The following is an 18,245-nucleotide window of genomic DNA, read 5'->3' on the forward strand; positions in this document are numbered from 1 at the left end:
GGTAAGCATGTTGATGATGCCCTGCAAAGTATAAAGAAAGATATGGACACGGCGAAGTCACTGGGATCTCTGAACTATCGTAAGGTCCCATTTAGAGGTGCACGAGGCAGAGGCTTCTCTTCTTATAGAGGAAACACCCAGCAGAGATATTCCTCACAGTCTTCGCAGTCTTACAAGACTCAATATTCAAATCAACGGCAAGGACAATCGGCGTCTTTCTCTTGCCAGCCTCAGCGAGGGCGTCAGAATTTCCAAGGACGTGACAATGCCAAGAGGCAATAGTGACCGCCTGGCTCTACCTACTGTTCCTTCCCTCCCAGTAACATCAGTGGGGGGCAGGATATCCTTTTGTCTGGAAAGCTGGAAGTGTATAACATCGGACCAGTGGATCCTGAATATTGTTCATAGTGGCCATACGTTGGAATTCCAAGAGCTCCTGGCGCCACCCGCACATCTGAGTCTGCTCCATCTCGAAGCCCACCAATTGTTCATCAATGGGACAATGGAACCGGTACCTCTCTCTCAGAGGGGCAGAGGTTTTTATTCCAGGTTCTTCCTGGTTCGGAAGACAGCAGAGACTTGGCGTCCCATACTAGACCTACTAGAGCTCAACACTTCTCATCAAACTCTCTTTCAGGATGATCACTCTCCAAGATATTCTTCCTCTTTTGAACCCAGCCGATTTTTTGGCGTCTCTGGATTTAGAAGATGCGTATTTCCACATACCAATTGTTGGACTTTGCCCTCTTGGCAGGGTCATCCCTGAACTTTTTGCCTTCCTCCAATATTCTCTCTGGCCTGTTTTTGTTGGTTTAATGACTCTAAGCACTTTACCACTGCTGACCAGTGCTAAAGTGCATATGCTCTCCCTGTGCAAAATGTAAATGTGATTTATTTCCATGATTGGTTCATTGGATTTACTGTCAGTCCCCAGTAAAGTGCACCAGGAGTGCCAGGGCTTGTAAATCCCAATGCTGCTGGTGGGCCTGCAGCGCTGGTTGCGCCACCCACAGAAGCAGCCTGTTTAAAATGTGTCTAGGGTCTGCCATTGCAGAACCTGCGTGCAGTCTGGTACTGTCATGCTGGCTGGGCAAGTGCACACACTTGCCAGCCCCTAAACCTTCCCTTAACTTCATATTAGTCACCCCTATGGTAGGCCCAAGGGCAGGGTGCATTGTAAGTGTAAGGTAGGACATGCTCTGATGTGTGTGGCATGTCCTAATAGTGAATTACAGCCAAATTCGTTTTTCACTATTGTAAAGCTACCTGTTCTCTTAGGCCAAGATGGGCTGCTGGAATTATTACACTCTATAATCCCAGCAGGCTCAGGGAACATGGTAGAAAATAAAGTTTAGTATGCCTGAACTCAGAATAATAAAATACTACTTTTAGTAAAGTTTATTTTAATATCCTGTGTTTGCAAATGCTACTTTTAGAAAGTTAGCATTTGCTTGCCTAACCATTTTAGCCCGCCTCTGCTACTATGTGTATCTGACTGTCTGGGATGTGTGAGTGACAGGGCTGGGGGATGACAGGTGGTGATTGCAAGGATTACACCTTAGTGGGAGGTAGGAGTGCCCCTGGACTCTTAATAGGGCTGTGCTCTGCCACCACAATGTTGGCTCCGCCCCCTGGGGAGTGACTGATGACTCAGCCTACACCTGGCCCAGGAAGGGCGAAGCACTGTCAACAAGGTACTCCTGGCTGCCCATGTCCACAATGCTGGCTCCACCTCCTGTGGTGCGAGCATTGTGGTCCTGCCCCTCACACTGAAAGAAGACACCAGAGTACCCCCAACATAGTACTCAGAGACTGAATGAAGCTATGCAAAGGCCCCCCTGGCCCGTGAGAACAAAGAAAATGCTGTAAAAAAGTAGGAGCCCTGCTCCTTGTAAATCAGAATCCTGTTTCCCACAAAGAACCTCTGCCCAACTAGAAGGAGAAGACGACGCTGGAAGGACTGGCCTGCTGCTTGCCTTGCTGAGGAAGGAGCAGAAAAGACTTGCCGAAAAGACTTTGCAGACTTGTGCTGAAACTTTCTCCAAGGGCTTGACTGAGCTTGCCCCCTGATCTGAACCCCAGGACTAGTGGGTTCATGGTGTCTTCGCTCGTTTTGACCTTCGAGCCGTGTGTACCTCCTGCCGGAGTTGAGTCTGCTCCCCCATCGCTCCCTCCTAGGGCTGTGGCACTCGGAGCTCGCCTGCCCTTCACCAGTGAGAGCCTCGCTCCTTGGAGTCGCTCTCTGCCCCCGGGTCAGGCTGCCTGCTCCTCTGCCCCTGCACTCGCCCCTCGCCGAGACTGCAGCCTGCACGTGTCACGTGTCCTGCTGTCCCCGCTCGCCGACCCAAAGACTTTACAGGCCGCGCCGCCCCCCTGGTTGGGAGACCCCAGTACCCTCTGTACCTGGGTCGTGGGCCACGCCTGCCTGTATGTATGCACCTGCCGAATTGTAAAGATCCGAGGATACCCCCAAGAAAGGAATTCACGCCTACTCCCAAGGATCTTCACCGGGCTCGGGGGCCGCAACCTTTTATTTCCCCATACGCTGATCACAAAGGTACGTGCCTACCTCTGAAAAGGCCCTGGGTTCCTCGAGGCTCCTCTCATCGCCTGCTTGCTGCTCCGCAGCTCAGCCCCCACCTCCGGAAAAGGCCCGGGGTTCCTCGAGGCTCCTCATCGCCTGCTTGCTGCTCCGCAGCTCAGCCCCCACCTCCGGAAAAGGCCCAGGGTTTCTCGAGGCCCCTCTCTGGTCTCCATTCAACCCGCACCGCTAGATGCGTGAGCATTGGTAGGGCCCGGGCTTTTCTTCTGTGTGGAGCACAGAGGAGCGCTGTGAAGTCCACAGAGGCGCTTGGGAGCGCCATACCTTCCAGGAACTGGGCAAGAGGCCGCAATATTGCATAACAAGAACTGTGGCATTATCCTTTCTAAAAGAGTAACTGTGAATTGCCACAAAAAGAACTATTTTAAGCAAAAGAGACTAAAAGGAAGCAGCTATTAATTCAAAAGAACACTTGCCATTTTTCTATGATCTTGTGGCCTAACGAAAAGCGTTACTTATGGTCTTGTGGTAAGTCGTCTCTGCTTATATATATATATTTTTACATAAAGGAACGTATTTTTATATATAATACCTGCCTGGTGTCCATTTGTGGGGGGGATTGGTACATTTTACTGTGTGTGTGACTACAAGTGCTTAACTCCATAACGCCTGAAGAATAGCCTTTGCTGCACACGCCACGCACCTAGAGGGTGAGCAAGGGTAATTCTAAGGGGTCATCCTTCGCCCTGACTTAGAGGAGAGGGTCCCTGCTTGTCACAAGTGGATACTTGCGCCAACCAGAGTCCCCAATTCTAACACCAATACATCCAGCTCACAGACAATATCTACGCTTTACAGTGGGCAAGCGCCATATCCAATTCAAGGTGCTTACGTTTGGTGAAGACCCGAGGTGCAGACCGAAGGCCAAAGTGTTAGCACCAGTAGCAGCATTCCTACGAAAACAATCCCTGGAAGTTTTCCCTTACTTGGACGACTGGCTCGTCAAGGCTCCATCTTTCAAGGAAACTTCTCAAGCCGTTTCAACTTGCATCCAGTTGTTCAATCACCTGGGCCTTCAGCTAAACAAACACAAGTCAGTTCTGCAGCCCTCAAGATCCACAAGGTTCCTTGGGGCCATTTTGGACACAACGCAATGCACAGCTCGTCCTTCGGAGGAACGTCAACAAAAGTTGATCGTCTCTGCTCGCCAGGTGCTCAACAAGAAATGCCTTTCAGCCCGACAATACAAGTCCCTGCTCGGGTCGATGCCATCCTGCATACCATTAATACTGCATTGCAGGTTGCGAATGCGTCCTCTGCAAGAAGAGCTAGACAAGCAATGGTGCCAGGTAGAGGGATCATTCAACGACAAGGTGTTTGTGACGCCACAAATGAGAACAGCATGCGAGTGGTGGCTAGTAAAAGACAATATCGCGGAAGGTCTGACATTCAGGATTTCACCGTCCCCCCTGATTATGACTACAGATGCCTCTTTGGAAGGCTGGGGAGCAGTGCTCCGAGAGCTTCAAGTCAGCGGACACTGGAGTCCAGACCAGCGGCAGTGCCATATAAGTTTTTTGGAGCAGGCTTTCCTTCCCAGAGTTCAAAATAAAATAGTGCTGGTCCGGACGGACAATACGACGGCCATGCACTACATCAACAAGCAAGGAAGAACGAAGTCGCAAACTCTGTCCTAGGAGGCTCAGAGAATCTGGGATTATGCTATTCTGCACGGGATCAATTTGAAGGCCGAACACCTGGCAGGTTCTCTCAATGTCACGGCGGATGCCCTGAGTCGCCAGACAGAGGCGAATCACGAATGGGAATTGAATCAGTCCATTCTGGAGTGTGTGTTCTCGGTCTGGTGGACACCGACCATTGACCTCTTTGCCTCTCCGGTGAATGCCAAATGCCGGTTCTACGCAAGAAAAGTTCACCATCGGGAATCTCTGGGGAACGCTCTTTCGATTGCCTGGTACGGCGCTTTCTTTTACGCTTTTCCGCCAATTCCCCTCATCCCACGAGTACTCCGGAAGATGAAGGCGGAAGCTTGCAAGATGATTCTCATTGCACGGGCGTGGCCCCCGCAATTCTGGTACACAGAACTCCTTCTCTCCCAGGATGATCCAATTTGCTTGAGACCAATTCCATCCCTATTATCGAGGAATCGGGGGCAGGTGTTACATCCGGATCCGAAATCGCTGCACTTGACAGTGTGGCTCCTGAACACAGAGAGTTCCTTCCGTCATCTGAATCTCCCCAAGGAGTGTAGAGAAGTGTTATCCCAGGCTCGGGGCACCAAGCACTAATAAAACTTACAAGGCGAAATGGAAGAGGTTCTGCCTGTGATGTCAAAGACAAGCTCTCCATCTTTACAAAAATTCTGCCGCATCAACTTTTGCCATATATACTATCATTGGCTAAGTCTGGTTTGGCGCATTAGTCTGTGAAGGTACATCTTGCAGCCATATCGAGGTTTCTGCCCTGTTCTTCAGGCCCGTCCTATGGTCCTCTAGGATTGTTAAACAATTCTTGAAAGGCTTGTTTCGGATGTATCCTCCTGTTTGCCCTCCCCCGCCAGTTTGGCAGCTCAATCTTGTCCTAGCTCAACTCATGAAAGCTCCGTTTGAGCTGGTGCACAAGGCGGACTTGAAATTCCTGTCTTGGAAACTTGCCCTCCTCTTAGCTCTTACATCAGCGAGAAGAGTTAGTGAGCTTCAAGCCCTATCCATAGTGCATCCATTCCTTCAATTCAAAAAGGATGTGCTTATTCTTCGCACCAATCCGAAATTTATTCCGAAGGTGCCGTCTGAGTTCCACTTGAATGAACCTTTGATTTTAAAGTCTTTCTTTCCGCACCCTTCTACGCCTGCGGATCGCACATTACATTCTTTGGACGTTCAAAGATGCTTGAAATTCTACTTAGAACGCACACGACCCTTTCGAAAATCATCCCAATTGTTTGTGTCCTACAGCGCACCACGGAAGGGGTTTCCTGTGGCAAAGAGTGGCATTTCCCGCTGGATCTCAAATGCGATTCAATTCTGCCATCAGGAGGCGGGCAAGCCACTGGACAGAAAGGTCCGTACACATTCAACAAGGTCTGTGGCATCGTCTGTGGCTCTTTTCTCTGGAGTCGCCATTAAGGACATATGCAGGGCAGCAATGTGGAGCAGTACTCATTCCTTCACGTAACACTACTGCCTGGAATCTGCAGGACGAGATGACGCGGCTGTTGGTCAGGCAGTTCTGCGGAATCTTTTTCATTGAGAGGTGAGCTTTCCCTACAGTCCCTCCTTCCTGGTGAGCACATTTTGTTTCTTGTTTTTGCTATGCTATAAGTATTGCTATGTGATACCATGTATTTGCAAAACGTGTCTTGGTAATTTACTGCTAGCTACTCTGATAAAAAAGCATGGGAATCTATGAAAGTTCCAATACTGGGGCAAGAAAACAAGTTACTTACCTGTAACTTTGGTTCCCCAGTATTGGTAACTTTCATAGATTCCCATGCGCCCACCCTCCTCCCCTGGGAAAGCTCTGTCTTTTTACAGCGTTAGTGGCAGTTTGCATAACGGCTACGAAAATCTGAGGCTCTGAGCTCTCTCAAAGGTTTTATGGGGTGAGGCTGCTCTGATTGGTCCTGGCAAAAGTTTGGTCTCTTTTACACAAAGAGAGTGATAGGATACAAAATGAGATGAGGCCTAGGCCTATGTTTCTCTTTTGTTTCTATGGTTGTGATACTACCGAGGCTCCCATTCCGACGACGGGGAATGATACAAAGCATGGGAATCTATGAAAGTTACCAATACTGGGGAACCAAAATTACAGGTAAGTAACTTGTTTTCTTCTGGTCTGTAACCCGTGTTTATCTCCGTATCACGAGAGTAAAAGACATGTAAGCCATTCATGTGAAATAAGACCAATTGCTACTGACGTGAATGCCATTGGACATAACACAAGATGCTGTCACTATTCTTTTGAGAACCTGGACCTGCTTGGACCTGAGGACATCTGCTTCGAAGGAAAAAAGCTTGTGCCTTCAGATAGCTAGCTGGCTCAGTAAAACCAAAGTGCAGAGTTTGTCCTCTGAAGCTTTGGAGGCGAAGGAGATTAGGTTGCCATTGTGAAAAACCCAGGCCCCAGGTCAAAAACCACGTATAGAGTCTGTTTCTGTGGATCAACCCACTTGGGATCAACCTCGAAAGCACCTTCTAGGCCAAGCACCTCCCCCAAGGGAGTCCAGACATCGAGCCCTGAGGCAAGCAACAAAAGCTACTGACCTTCGGCTGTGATTTCATGCTCAAATTCTTTGATGTTGTATGACCTTTAGTTCCAGAACACCTGTGACCAATGGCTGAGACTTTGAGAAGCCACCCTTTGAGCCAAAATCTGATTTCAAGACTTCTGAGACCCTCGTCTAAATCGGTTTCAAAGTGGTCTTGACAGTAAAATCCAACTCAAGTGTGGCCCCTCTCACCTTGGAGCTTCCTGAGGTATCCAATGTCAGACAGGGAAATATTTTCAGCCACCCATCTGCAGGGAACTAGCCCACACACTTCACTTCTCTAGAAATAAGAGGCTCAACTTTGAGTATTAGACATTGTAGGAGCTACTGTCCCTTCAGCTACCTATGAAGGTTAGGGATAAGACTAATAGATCCCCACCACTACGTTCTCCGCCTATGGCCTCTTTAGGAAGCTGGGTTTCAATTGCAGTGACCTGCCCTCTTTTTGCCAGACTACTGATGCACTCTGACTTGATGTGCCCTAGGTCCCTGCCAATCAGGTTCCCAGAGCCGGTGTTCTTTCTCAAAACTGTTCCTTGTTCCCCCAATTGGCACCTTTCTAGCCTCATGTCAGTCTCTTGTAATAGGTACCATGGGTAAAAAGGGAACTGTGGCCAGGGAAGGCCTCCAGCCCTCAGTGTTACCCTTAGAGGCCCTGTTCCCTTACACACGCAGTCTGAAGAAACGGTTGTTTATAGATTCTATACTCTAGAATTACCCCAGGCGTAAGACTGGATCTGGAAAGTTTTTTCATCAGCAGTTCCTCTGCGCATCGGAAGGTGTTGTCGGTCGACTGCGCATTCATCGTTGGCGTTGTCGCTTGGATGACGTCTCAGTAGCTACTTGGACGCCACCCTCGCGCCCTGACGTCCGTTCGTTCTTTTTCCACGCCAGCCAGCGCAGATCCGGAGAGAGTGGTACCTCCATTCACTTTTTGACTGAACTTTTTTTGACTTTTTTCGACGTCCTTTGAGTCTGAAACGACTGGTTGCACGTAGGGATGCCCGACTTCAAGGCTTGCAGTTCCTGTAACTGACAGATCTGCACCACGTGTGCCTCTTTTGCCTCGAGCGCGACCACAGCCCCAAGTCGTGCTCTGACTGCCAGACCATGGCTCCGAAGTGTTTGCGGGAGCAGTCCCGAGACACTTCCTGAGCGCCGGCAGTCGGCTCTGCGCCGTCTGAGGTCTAGAGGGAGGTCGAGGGCCCGGGCGCTGAGCCATCATCACTCTTCCAAGTCTTCTAAGTCTTCGCGCTCTATGTCAAATAAGTTGAAGCACAAGAATAAGTCGAAGAAGCATTGTCACTCATCGACTTCTCCCCGTCGGTTAGCTTACGCAACGAGAGATGCGGGCAGTTTCCCTCCCTTGGCTCCGTGTGCAGAGCCTGAAGAGTCGACTCAGTTTCCCTCCCTTCCCGGGACCCGGAGCGACTCCTGCCCAGCTTCGTAAGTTCTACAAAGCAATGCACTCCACCTTTGGGCAACCCAAACCCGCCAGCGCACCTTCGGGCCCCACAGACTCGGTTGGGGGGCCTAGTTCTACTCTGCTGGTGGCTTCAGCCTCAGCGCCGTACGCCCACCTTGGATCCAGTCCTGGATCCGGTTCGGCGTCAATCGACCTAATTATGCCTCCAATGGTGCCACTTGCTCCGGCACTGCGCCCGCTTTTGATGCCGGTCAGCCTCCATTCTGATGTGAACATGGAGCCGGACCGACGTCGTACTAGGCCTGATCCAGTGCTGAGTGGGTTTTTGTGCCTTTTAGGCAAGACTGGCATCCAGAGGACGGGGTTAGGTGACCCTCTTACCGACCAGTTAGAGATTGAACCGGACTAGAGAAGAGGACCTGGGGGATGCCAGTGGTCTTGATACTTCTCCTGACCTTGGCACGTTGTCTCCTCCTACCGTGGCTTCGGAGGAGGGAGCGTCATATGCAGTAGTGTTGCGTAGGGCGGCTGAGGCTCTCAACCTAGAAATTCCTACCGTGGCTGTAAGAAAGTGGCTCTGTATATACTGCACCAAAGTAAGGTTGTGTTCAGAGTCCACAGTCCCCAGAGGCATGGCAGAGGCTAAAGTTAGATATAACCTTACTCTCTAAAGTTGTAGCTTGGTCGAGCAGTAAGGCAGTATCAAAGGACAGTGTAAAGCATTTTTTGTACACACTCAGTCAGCAAATGGTCTTACACACTCAAAAACTGAACTCTAGGACAATTGTTTTGTATATAAAAATATATAGTTACTTTATTTTAGAACCACAGTAAGTATCATAAATTTTTTCTCAGAATGAGATGTTGCAATTGAATACTTTCAAATAGCAATAGACTTAAGATGCAATTGTTACAGTTGTTGCAATATGCAACACAATTAAACACAATAGAACATTGAGCTCAATCGGAAGTTTTGAGTAAATGCAATAAAATCACTTTACAAATGTTTTTCTTACTCAGGGCTGGATCCTTGATTCAGCTCTGTTGCATTTCCTGTAAACAGTTGAAAGAAATCGTTTTTGTTACACAGGCGATTTTTAAGGAATATTTGTAAGTTTTGAAAGTCGACTGTAGGAGAGTAGGGTCTGCAATCCTATGATCACCCAGATTTTTTGCTTTTGTTTCACTGGTTTACGACTTTCTCTGGCTGTGGGCCTGCTAATCAGACCCACAGCCTTGCTGTTCTCTCACTAAATTGACACGTGTACCTTAGGTGCATTATCCAATTGGTACTGGGCCACCTTATCAGACCCTGTAACTCAGGGCATAGGTGTACCCAGGGCCTACCAGGGGCTGAAGCATGTATTATGCCACCCCTGGCTGGTCATCTAAATCTGACACAACTGGCTGCACGACAGCTGGGGCAAGGTGGTGTAATCATCCTTTGCTTTAGATATAGTATACCTATATCTAACCCTAAAATGGACACACAGATTCCTATCAGTCACTCCTATGGCAGGCCTTGACAATCCTGAAGGCAGAGTGCTTGGAATCGTGTGAGATGGTGCTCTGGCATGAGCTGAGCCCGTTTGCAGCTTGCGGAACCAAGTCCTAATAGCTGTTCCATGATAACGCATACCATATACTCTTAAGTGCATTATAATCCTCGCGGTTAAATGCTATCTTTGGTATCGCTTTATCAAAACATGTCGAGTAAGGTGTCATACGAATTGGAATACTAACCCCTCGCCAATTCTGGTGACGGGGTTAGCATTCCACCCTTCTAGAGGGACACGACATGTATGTAACTGTGAACCCCGGTTAAAGTTAACTCAAGCCTCAGCATCACAAAATGGATGCTGCCACCATAGACACGAGTCTGACCCCCTGCAGCTGGGAGTCCTTCCAGCGAGGGGAGCTTGGACAAAGGGTTTCCTGTCAGGGGTGGTGCTAGCACCATCCCAGACAGGGTTTTGTGTATTCTGGGTAGGCAGGGCTTTACAGGAAGGTGACTGCAAGTGGCACCCCGGTGCTCACTACGCATCTGCCGGCTAGAACCAGTTCCAGGGGCACACCAGCCCCTGAGCTGGGGAAAGTCCGGCACGGGAGAGGGGTGTAACCACCCCCCTTCCTGGTCCCACCCCTGGGGCAGGACCTAGTCGCGTACCCACCCCTTTCTTTAGGATAAAGGCAGGAGCGGGGACCCTTCCAAATTAGATCATCTTTGAATCAAGAAACTACTTTCGTCGAAAGGAACTCTCGACTTCTTCTTAAGATTTCTCCCTTGTGACTAAGGACTAGTCACCCTGCATCCGCAGGCACCCTCTAAGAACTCTGCGGTTTGCTGCACGTCCTTCCTCCGGAATCCGACCGACCAGCACGACGAGACCCGGCTTCCCTGGCACCTCTCACCTCTACCTACCTCTACAGCTAAGCTGAGAACCGTACCGTAGGTGCGACGAGACCTCGAGGGACCGGCCATCATCAGAACTGCACGAATTCTATCCAGCGCGACCGCCGAGGGAACCTCTGGTGAGTGCTTTGGGGTCCGAGAAGCCCCAACCCTGAGCAGCTCCAGCACTGAAGTTCAGCCCTCCAGCATCCACCAGATCTGCGTGGGGCCCTTCTGCTTTTTGCTGCTCACCCCGTTGTCTGGCTACTAGCCCGCTGGCTTGTGGCCTTCCCGACGACGACCGACGACATCACCACTGCTAGTCTGGTTGCTCCAGACTGGCCCTTGCTCCCTTCCAAAAGAGGAGCACCCTGGACCCTCCTGGTCCACTCCAGACGCCATTTTAGGTCCACCGCGTGGGCTTGAATTTGCCAAGACTTGTTGCCCCAATCCTGGGTCCAGCTACGTCGACAGCATCAACCATCGTGAGACAGCTCGCACCTCCATCCTGGTCTCCGACAACGCCTCCTGGTCCGTGAGACTGCAGAGCCCAGCGTCGCCCATTCACCTGGTCGAGGTGACTCCATCCGGTGCCATCCTGGTGCCCATCTGATCACTGGCTAGTGATTCAGGACTTGGTCCCCTCTGCTTACAGGTGTCTTCCATCTTCGATCCAGGCTTGGATCCACCGAACAATCTTCACTGGTCACCTGCCAGCAACTCCTTCTTTCAGGCTCCTGGTTCGTCAACGAGGATTCCCGACGTCTTTTCAGACCTATGCAGCCGCAGCCCCTGGGCTAGGTAACTTCGGCATTTCGGTGCCCCAGCATAGCCTCACTATCCAAGGGTCCAGATCCACTTTCGTTTTTGACCTACCTAGTCTGGTTCGCCCGAGAACACTAACTTTGCTTTTACTAGCCTCCATAGACTTTGTCCCGCATCCCGCGTGAGAGTGCACACACTGCACCCGAGTCCCCTAGGCCTCCTACTAGTAATCTGAAGGTTCAGTAACGTAGTCCTAGCGATTCCAAAGCCTATTAGTCCAGTACTTACCTGCTAGTAATTTTGCATTCGACTTTCATAGTATATGGTTTTTCGTGCCCCTCGGGCATCTGTGTAAATTGTGCAACTTAAAGTATTTTCGTAAGAGTTTTGTTGTGTGCTTAGTACCCTGTCCTCATAAAGAGTACAGGGCTGTTGTGATCTAAATAAATACACTGTTTATTTTCATAACGCTTGTGTGGTGTCCTTTCACTTGGTGTTCAATGGGTATATGTGATGGTATAACAGCTGGCTTAACACGCCCTCTAGAGTTAAGCCCGAAGACTGCTCTTGTCCATGCTACTAGGATAGCTGGTCTATCGGTTGACTTACAACCAATCATCAATAAGGGTTGTTTGGACTGATACATAGTGATCACTAGAATAGTGAGCACTGCATATCAGGCCAACTTCTCCCACTCCCCGTTCTGCAACCCGATATCTAGGGTTAAGGTCATCCTCTTTCAGGGCCCTAGTTTCATGGCACCAGTGTTGGTTCTATCATGGCTCTGCGTATCTGGTGCGGAAAAGCTGTGTATAAGAACTGACGTCAGCGCGCAAGGGCGGCGTCTATGTACTCCGGCGACATCATTCCGGCGCTAACGACGCCGACGACTGATGCGGAGCCGCGGACGACGCCTACCGACGCGCAGGGGTATAGCTACGAAAAAGTTTCCGGATCCAGTCTGACGCCTGGGGATATTCTAAGGTAAGGAATCGATCACTAACTAATGTCTCTTACAGATATATTGATCACACAAGTAGTAACTTGTGCGTCAACTCTTCACTTTGTTCTGAACCAAAACACACAGAATGCAGCCCTTAGAGGCCTACCCTGATCACTGTGCCCTGGGTACCTGTGGCACCATTTACCAGGGCCTGACCTGTGGCCAGAGAGTGCCAATTGAGTTTTGTTTTTAATGCAGTTTTAGGTAAAGAACATTGTCCCTGGGTACCTGATTGGCAGGATCCCAGGGCTCACTCAAAGTACATCAGCAGTGCAGCATAAAGTTGGGGCGGCCATGCAAAAAGAGGGCACTTTCTCACACAGACCATCTCTCTGTGGATTGTCCTCTGCATTAAAATGTTATGCATTGGCAAAAACGGAATTTCCTGTTTGATTGTGTGCCCACTACACTAGAGCTACAGTGGCAACCACTGCGTTATCACGCAGGGTCCCACTCTTTGATAACTGTCAGGCAGCGACGTGGGCATCACTGCACATGTTTACCAGACACTACTGCCTGAACAGCCAAGACTGGAGAGACGGGAACTGAGCATGTTCTGTCCTCCAGGACTTCCTGGTGTGATATTCTTTCGCAGACCCTACTTAGGGCATGGTATTTCTGGGGTATCTATATTAAGGTAAGGAATCTACAACTAATAGTCTCTATCAGATGAACAAGTTACTTACCTTCGGTAATGATGTATCTGGTAGAGACATATTTTAGTTGTAGATTCCTTACCACCCTAATCTACAGCTCTACATGCCAAGAACAGATGTTTACTGAGTAAGTAACAGAATCCTTGTCTAGAGGTAATTGTGGATATGACAGATGTTAAAAACAATTGCTGTTGGCTTTTGCTCTGCTTGAGCACATTTAATGAATTTGGCTGCACTAAAGCATTTATCTACTCCTTTTTTTTTTTTTTAATCAAACTGTTCCCTTTTCTGTTTCAGAACCCGTGAAACCCTGGCCAGCGGTCACTTCATGAGTGTAATCAATATTTTGATGCAGTTACGGAAAGTCTGCAATCATCCCAATCTATTTGACCCCCGGCCTATCCATTCTCCATTTATCACTGAAATAATTAGCTTCACAACAGCTTCTCTGGCTCTCCAGGCACTGGAGAGGGATCCGTTCAAGGTAGGTGTCCCTAAACCACCACTTTACTGTACACTGTATTGTTCCATTTTGAGCTTGAGACCACAAAATGACCCGTTTGTTCGATAGTTCAGTAACAAGTTTTTAATTAGCATTTTATTGGTGAGTGGTGTGATGCAGGTAATCCTCAGAGGAACTTGCAGCAAACGTTTCATCTGAGTATCTCAGCAAATGCATGCAAGCCGCTGAGGTTTGAAAGTGGCTAGGAAGTGCATATACTGGAATTTTTGATTTACACTGCTAAAACAGTGAGGTATTGGTGTGAAGTGCTCACAGGTCAGGCATGATGTTCCGACTGGTGAAGGGAAAATTGTTTGGACTGATTGTCAAAAGTAGAAATGAAAGAATGGCACATCTGCCAGCTACCAAAGATGACAGCTGTAGGAAAGTACCCCTTTTGGCATGGTTACTACCCACTTTTTGCCTGACTGGTGCATTGTTGAATGCGCACTGGGTTCCTGCTAACCAGGTACCCAGTGGCTGTGTTCTTTCCTACGATTGTACCTTTGTTTCCACAACTGGCAAACCTCTGGCCCACATATAAGTCCTTTGTAAAAGGTACCAGTTATACCAAGGGCATTGTGACCAGAGGTTCTCTATGGGTTGCAGCATGTGTAGGAAGGTACCTCCTGACTATGGTTGCCCCCAACTTTTTGCCCTGTGTTTTAGCTGGTTTTTGACATAGTCGACCTGGGACCCTGCCAATCAGGACCCCAGGCCTACTGCTCTCTCTGTAAAATGGATTCCATGTACCTTAGGTACATTTCCAATTGGTACTGGGCCACCTTATCAGACCCTGTAACTCAGGGCATAGGTGTACCCAGGGCCTACCAGGGGCTGAAGCATGTATTATGCCACCCCTGGCTGGCCTCCTAAATTTGACACAACTGGCTGCATGACAGCTGGGGCAAAGTCGCGTAATCACCCTTTGCTGTAGATATAGTATACCTATATCTAACCCTAAAATGGACACACAGATTCCTATCAGTCACTCCTATGGCAGGCCTTGACAATCCTGAAGGCAAAGTGCTTGGAATCGTGTGAGATGGTGCTCTGGCATGAGCTGAGCCTGCCTGCAGCTTGCGGAACCAAGTCCTAATAGCTGTTCCATTATATCGCATACCATATACTCTTAAGTGCATTATAATCCTCGCGGTTAAATGCTATCTTTGGTATTGCTTTATCAAAACATGTCGAGTAAGGTGTCATACGAATTGGAATACTAACCCCTCGCCAATTCTGGCGACGGGGTTAGCATTCCACCCTTCTAGAGGGACACGACATGTATGTAACTGTGAACCCCGGTTAAAGTTAAACGAAGCCTCAGCTCCACAAAATGGATGCTGCCACCACAGACACGAGTCTGACCCCCTGCAGCTGGGAGTCCTTCCAGCGAGGGGAGCCTGGACAAAGGGCTTCCTGTCAGGGGCGGTGCTAGCACCGTCCCAGACATGGTTTTGTGTATCCTGGGTAGGCAGGGCTTTACAGGAAGGTGACTGCTGAGTGGCACCCCGGTGCTCACTACGCATAGGCCGGTCAGAACCAGTTCCAGGGGCACACCAGCCCCTGGCCTGGGGAAACTCCGGTATGGCAGAGGGGTGTAACCCTCCTAGTCCCACCCATAGGCAGGACCTAGTCACCGGGTCAGCCCCCTTTTTTAGTATAAAGATAGGAGTGGGCCCCCTGTTCAAATTAGATCATCTTTGGAATCAAGACACGACTTTCTGCGAAAGGACATTAAGATTTCTTCTTCAAGATTCTCCCTTGTGGCTAAGGAGTAGTCACCCTGCATCCGCAGGCACCATCCTAAGAACACTGCGGTCTGCTGCAAGTCCTTCTTCACGAATCCGACGACCCAGCTCGACGAGACCCGGCTTCCCTGGCACCTCTGACCTCTACTCACCTCTACAGCAAAGCTGAGAACCGTGAGTGCGACGAGACCTCAAGGGACCGACGATCGCCAAGACTGCACAACTTCTTTGCAACAAGCCCACCGTGTGCTCCACTGGTGAGTGCTTTGGGGTCTGAGAAGCCCCAACCCTGAGCAGCTCCAGCACCGAAGATCAGCCCTCCAGCATCTCCACGATCTGCGTGGGGCCCTTCTGCTTTTGCGTGCTCACCGCGCTGTGTGGCTACTAGCAGTCTGGCTTGTGGCCTTCTTCACGACGCCCGACGACATCACTGCTGCTGGTCTGGTTGCCCCAGACTGGCCCTTGCTTCCTTCGTCAAGAGAGGCACCCCGGACCCTCCTGGTCCACTCCAGACGCCATTTTGAGTCCACCGCGTGGGCTTGAATTTGCCAAGGCTTTGTTGCCCAATCCTGGGTCCAGCGACGCCGACAGCTTCATCCGTCGTGGGACAGCTCGCTCCTCCATCCTGGTCGCCGACAACGCCTCCTGGTCCGTGAGATCTGCGAGCACAGCGTCACCCACTCACCTAGTCGAGGTGACTACCAACCGGTGCCCTCCTGGTGCCACCTGACTACTGGCTAGTAGTCTCGAACTTGGTCCCCTCTGCTTTCAGGTGTCATCTTCCTTCGATCCAGGCTTGGATCCATCGAACTTTCTTCACTGGTCGCCTGCCAGCAACTTCTTTCTTCCAGGCTCCTGGTCCGTCTACGAGGATTCCCGACGTCTTTTGAGACGTATGCAGCTGCAGCCGGTCTATAAGGTTGACTTACAACCAATCATCAATAAGGGTTGCTGGACTGATACATAGTGTTCACTAGAATAGTGAGCACTGCATATCAGGCCACCTTCTCACACATGCCCTCCCCGGAAACCTACGTCTGTTCCAACATTATCCTATTTAGATACACTTACAGGGGCATCTCTTTCTGTATTCTATCATACTACTCCATCTAACCCTACTATGGCAACACAATCTAAGGATGGAGCCGATGCCCATGCGCACTATCACCCAAGGGAGGATTCACCAGTCTCGTGAATACAAAAGACTTCTCCAAGAGAAAAACGAGTGCAATCATCCGAGCCCAACACCAGATGGCGATCTATTAAAAAATCTACCACTCTGCAGCCCTCTATGCCAAGAACAGATGCATACTGGTAAATAGCATATTCCTTGTCCAGTATTGGGGTATCTTTTATAGATTCACATGCCTGAATCATTCCACGTCGCCGAGGCGGGAGTCCCACGGTACATAAGAAAGCAGTGCCAAAAGTAAATTATAGTAGTAGGCCCTAAATACAGGCCTGAGGCCTAGATTGCAGTCGCCTAACTACCTTATTATGCTGAAAAGACCCAAGTTTTTGCCACAACCAATCAGCTCTCAGCACCCTCTAGAACCCTCTCTGCCGAGCTAGTTCTCCTCAGATTTTCACTACACGTCGTGTGGAAGGGAGTCTCCCTGAGTGCCTACTCAGTTTTTCCTTCAGGATGTCATACAGGAAGGCCTTGTTCAGGCCTTGCAGGACATTCTACAAAAAGAGTCCATGTTGATGATCAACATAAGGACTGTATTTATTGCCTCTAACCTACTTATGAGGCACAGAATTGTAAGATTTGCCGAACCTTCCCTTCTAAAACCCTAAGGGATTGGGAGGCTAGAGTCCTGTTATGGCTCATTCTTCTAAAGCTGATGATGATGATACAGCTTCAACATCAAGCAAGAGAGCAAGATCTCAGGAGAGTACATCAAGTGAGGGGAGAAAACAATTGAAAACCTCCCACTCCACTCCTGGTCATTCTCAAAGATCTCCATCAGCTTCTTCAGGACCTTCTACTCTAAAGGACTCTAAGAAACACAAAACCGTGAGTAGAAGCTGCTCTGTCTCTTCGGCTTTCTCTGTATCTACTATAACATCTTCAGCGCCATCGTCGACGGCTACTGTTTCTACTACTGCTATCACCTCACCAATCCTGTCAACTAGGATTTCCATCGCGTCTAAAAGGACCATCGTCGACGAGTCGTCTACGAGAACCTAGTCTAAGCATTCGTCGAAGAGAACCCCGTTGACGGCATCTTAGTAGTCGACGAAGTCATCCATGCCGTCGACGACGACTGCCCGTCGACTACTATCTCGTCGACGACGACCCCGTCGACACCGAGCCCTCCGTCGACTGTGAGTTTGTCGACGATGCCCCCGTCGACGACGCCGTCGACGATGACGAAAAAGAGCCGATTAACAGCTGTACCATCCACAACACTGGCAACAACTTCAAATAAATCTATATCTTCGAAGCAGACATTTTCAACGCTTGTTGTATCTAAGAGTTTCCAGCTCACATCTTTCCAGAGACAGGAATACTCGTATATCTCGCCACTTACACCTTCTCACCTCTTGGACACTTACGCTCAGGATGAAGGAGGAGATTATGATGATGACGAGAATGTAGGAGCCTATGGAGTAGCCTGCCATCCTTCTGACCTAATAATAAAATGTCAAGACTGAAGGAAGGTGGATATCTGACAATGGTTGCCCCCAACTTTTTGCCTGGTGTTTTTCTGGTTTTTCGACTTAGTTGACCTGGGACCCTGCTATTCAGGACCCCAGGGCCACTGCTCTCTCTGTAAAATGGATTCCATGTACCTTAGGTACATATCCAATTGGATACTGAGTCACCTTATCAGCCCCTGTACAGTGTACTTTAGGTACCCAGGGCATAGGTGCACCCAGGGCCTACCAGGGGCTGCAGCATGTATTATGCCAC

At 49.5% G+C, this 18,245-nt stretch overlaps 1 protein-coding gene across 1 annotated transcript in view; it reads left to right on the forward strand.

Moving 5' to 3' along the window:
* The window catches only part of SRCAP (Snf2 related CREBBP activator protein), a 1,720,489-nt gene that overhangs the window by 729,222 nt on the left and 973,022 nt on the right, over positions 1-18,245 (forward strand). The window contains exon 18 of the mRNA XM_086931673.1: positions 13,370-13,556. Coding sequence (XP_086787799.1) covers positions 13,370-13,556 — 187 coding nt within the window. The remainder of the gene's footprint in view (positions 1-13,369; positions 13,557-18,245) is intronic.

This window comes from Lissotriton vulgaris, chromosome 7 (assembly GCF_964263255.1).
Source record: "Lissotriton vulgaris chromosome 7, aLisVul1.2, whole genome shotgun sequence".
NCBI classification, from domain to species: Eukaryota; Metazoa; Chordata; class Amphibia; order Caudata; family Salamandridae; genus Lissotriton; species Lissotriton vulgaris.